This window comes from Adiantum capillus-veneris, chromosome 16, assembly GCF_014529385.1.
Source record: "Adiantum capillus-veneris isolate H3 chromosome 16, ASM1452938v2, whole genome shotgun sequence".
Taxonomy (NCBI): Eukaryota; Viridiplantae; Streptophyta; class Polypodiopsida; order Polypodiales; family Pteridaceae; genus Adiantum; species Adiantum capillus-veneris.
Genome location: NC_140946.1, coordinates 82,897,213 through 82,900,877, shown reverse-complemented (window position 1 = coordinate 82,900,877; position 3,665 = coordinate 82,897,213). Strand labels below are relative to the sequence as shown.

At 45.5% G+C, this 3,665-nt stretch overlaps 1 protein-coding gene across 1 annotated transcript; it reads left to right on the top strand.

The window, feature by feature from the left end:
• The first annotated feature begins 748 nt into the window (after nt 1-748).
• Nucleotides 749-3,406, top strand: LOC147439356 (serine/threonine-protein kinase D6PK-like). The gene is made up of 3 exons (XM_086485195.1): nt 749-886; nt 1,119-2,006; nt 2,302-3,406. The coding sequence occupies exons 2-3, from the start codon at nt 1,231-1,233 to the stop codon at nt 3,209-3,211; spliced, it is 1,686 nt and encodes a 561-aa protein (XP_086341321.1). The 5' UTR covers nt 749-886; nt 1,119-1,230; the 3' UTR covers nt 3,212-3,406.
• The last annotated feature ends 259 nt before the right edge of the window (nt 3,407-3,665 follow it).

Here is a 3,665-nt window from a genome sequence, read left to right as displayed (position 1 = left end):
ATCTTGAAAGGGTCCCATGGAGATCAGTGAGATGTCCCACTAACCCATTTGGAAATTGGTTCTTAGAACCTAGAATCTCTTTGGTGGTTGAAAGCATAAAATCCCCACTTTATCTTGATTAGATTAATGGGGAACATTAATCTTGCTTTTCAATAGGACAGCCCAAAAATCCTTAATCCGTCTTCGTAAAGTTGTTCTTTTCAATAGAATTTCCAATGGCAAAAAGAAGAAATCCTTAATGCTGTTCTTCCAAAATGGACAAGCTTTTGGGTGAAACCAAAAACCTTACTATACACAATGGACAGGTTTTAGGTATATCCTTAGAGTAAAGCCAAGTAGTGGCCGCATGGGCCTGGCACGTGTGAGGCTGGCTCTGATAGTTAAGAACAGTTTCTCTCTCCTCCCCTGTTCCCACTTCCTTCAGCTCGTCTGTTTCTCTCTCTCTCTCAGACCCCCCCCCTATCAGAACCCCCCCCCCCCCCCCCCCCACACCCCTTCTCTCCTCTCTCTCTCCCCAAAAATGGGGTGTTTTTTGGAGGGACTCGCAAAGAAAGAGAGTTGCTGCGCTGGGTATTGTGTGTGTGTATTTGTATGCATGCATGTGTGTGTGTGTGTGTGTGTGTGTGTGTGTGTGTGTTGGGGGTTGTGTATTATGTGGGCGCTGTCGAGACAGGGCAAGCAGAGTTGCAGAACCAAGCTCCGAGAATTGTGTTTGGCTCCCTCTTTTCGCTGCCCTCTTCAACCAGCCTTCTCTCTGCTGGCCGCCATTTCCTCCTCCGCCCTGCTAAAGCATCAGCTGCTGCTCCCCTCTGCGCCTTGAAGCAGACGACCATAGCCAGCAGGTGGTTAACCTCGGACAAGATTATGACCGCTTCGAGTGATGCAGGTAGACCCTGAGAATGTCTGTCTGTATGTGTGTGCATGCACTCGCGTATGTCTTTTTCCCACTCAAGAGTGTACATAGAGTCTGTCTGAGGCTGCCCTTTTTCTGGTGCACATGGGTTCAAAGCTTAGGCGCACACACTCAGCCTCAAAGCAGTCTGTTCCTGTGAAACTCTTCTATAAATTTTGAGGTCAGCTCTCTAGTGAGGAATTTATGGTTTTGCTCAATGTGACAGGCCTTTGTTGGATTGCTCGAGGCTCTACAAGCTTTGGCGTCTTTCACCGCTCTCTGCTGCACTATGTGAATTAGTTTAGAACAGGTTAATTTATCTTCTCTTCACTGACGGAATGGCTTCCGGAGAACTTGGACATAGCAGTAGAAGCTATGCTGGATCGGGAGAGCTCCTGAGTAGCGGCAAAGCCTCGGATGCATCCATCATCATGAGTGGGAGTCTCAGCTCTACCAGTAGTATGGATACAAGCACCAAAAGTAGCCTCAGCAGCTGTGTGACGGTGTCGCACATCAGCAAAGGAAGTACTACTGGTAAAATGAGTGTAGAGAACACACAGTTTGAATTCAAAAGAAAATCTACGGAAGACCAGAAGGTGATGAGAAAATGGGATAGTTTTGGTGAGATGCAAAGGAGTAGCCCCAGTCGTGCTAGTATGGAACTTGGAGAAGTGAGTGATAGTGGCGAGAGTGTTCATAGCAATGTAAGTAGCTCTTTGAGCAAACCACACAAGGCGAACGACTCAAAATGGGAAGCTATTCAAGCCGCCCGATCCAAGGAGGGCTCGCTAGGACTAAGTAATTTTAGACTTTTGAAGAAGCTGGGAAGTGGGGACATCGGCAGTGTTTACCTCTCGGAATTGAGGGGTCGAAATTGCTACTTTGCTATGAAGGTAATGGATAAAAGTTCCCTTGCAAGCAGAAAGAAATTGTTAAGGTCACAAACTGAAAGGGAGATTCTACAATGTTTAGACCATCCTTTTCTCCCTTCTCTATATACTCATTTCGAGACGGACAAGTTCACATGCTTAGTTATGGAATTCTGCCCGGGAGGCGATCTTCATACAGCGAGACAGCGACAACCTGGCAAGTACTTTCAAGAAATGGCAGCCAGGTATTTCTTGATTTTGCCAAATAAGTTTGCGGCTTATGGTTGTGTGTATGTATCTTTTTGGTATTCAAGTGAAGATACTGTATGTAAGAGTTTATGTTTAGTGTGCATTTTTTCAAGCCTTCTATTTATACTGCCTGATTGTGTGATTATGAATATTAGGACTGCATCCATCACTCTGGCTTTTGCTTCATTTAAATGAATTAGAGCATGCATATTGTTTTCTCGATTGCAACTGTTGAAGTGTATACACAAGCATTGGATTTGAACTCAGACATTTGTACATGAAACTGCCCAGGTTCTATGCGGCTGAAGTTCTTCTCGCTCTGGAGTATTTGCATATGATGGGAGTGATATACCGAGATCTGAAGCCAGAGAACGTTTTAGTCAGGCAAGATGGGCACATCATGCTTTCCGATTTTGATTTATCTCTTCGATGTGTGGTGAGGCCAACACTTGTCAAATCTGCTTCTGCGGTGGAGGCAGATCCTTCTAGAAGAGTACTGGCATACTGTGTACAACCAGCATGTGAACCTGCATGTATAACGCCTGCCTGCATAGCCCCAACTTGTATGGCCCCCTCATGCCTACTGCCAAAGCTTTTACCATCACTAAGCATAGGCAGATTGAGGAAACAGAAAATTGAGCCAGCTTATCAAGTCACTGCTCTACCAGAGCTCTTAGCTGAACCAACGGGAGCACGCTCAATGTCGTTTGTGGGTACCCATGAGTATCTTGCCCCAGAGATTATCAAAGGTGAGGGCCATGGAAGTGCTGTTGATTGGTGGACGTATGGCATTTTCCTTTATGAGCTGCTTCATGGCAGAACTCCATTCAAGGGTGCTGGCAACAGAGCCACTCTATTCAATGTGGTAGGGCACCCTTTACGGTTTCCGGAAGCCCCCGTAGTGAGCTATGCAGCTAGAGATTTGATAAGTGGCCTGCTGGTGAAAGACCCGCAGCACAGACTTGGATACAAACGCGGCGCAACTGAGATCAAGCAACATCCTTTCTTTGAAGGTGTCAACTGGGCTCTCATTCGGAGCATGGCTCCCCCAGAGATCCCTCGAACCTTCGAGCTGAATTTTGCTTCAGCTACAGGAACATCCACAACGCCTTCTTCCTCGGCCACTGGTTCATCAAAGGGGCTGCCCGGAGAAGGTGAAAATAGAAATTCAGGCTCTTATCTTGACTTCGATTTCTTCTGATCTCACATGCACGCACTAAGCTTTGATTATCATCACTCTTTAAGTGGTCTGCTGGTGGAATTGGTGGTTCAGTTTGTGGTTTGCTTGCAGCCAGAAACTGTTTGTACGAAAACTCGGCAATTTGTTACATTGACTGTAGAGTTCTATTTTCATGTCAGTTGTAACATATTATCAATAGAATTGTTGTTTGTCGAATCCTTAGAATGTGTGTAAGAAATACTGACATGGCAATGTCTGTCGAAAACTTTCCTTTTGGTAGTTCTCTGGATATGTAACAAATTGAGGCTCTATTGATCTATGTAGAGATGGACTGCTTGTTAACGTGCTCACGTGAATGCTGATAGGAAATCGGTAAGTAGCTGACCATCTGGTGTCTGTGAACTATTTGTTGGTTGAATAGAAGCTTTCCCCTGTTCATCATGGCAGTATTGAAATGTGCAATGGTTGCATGTGA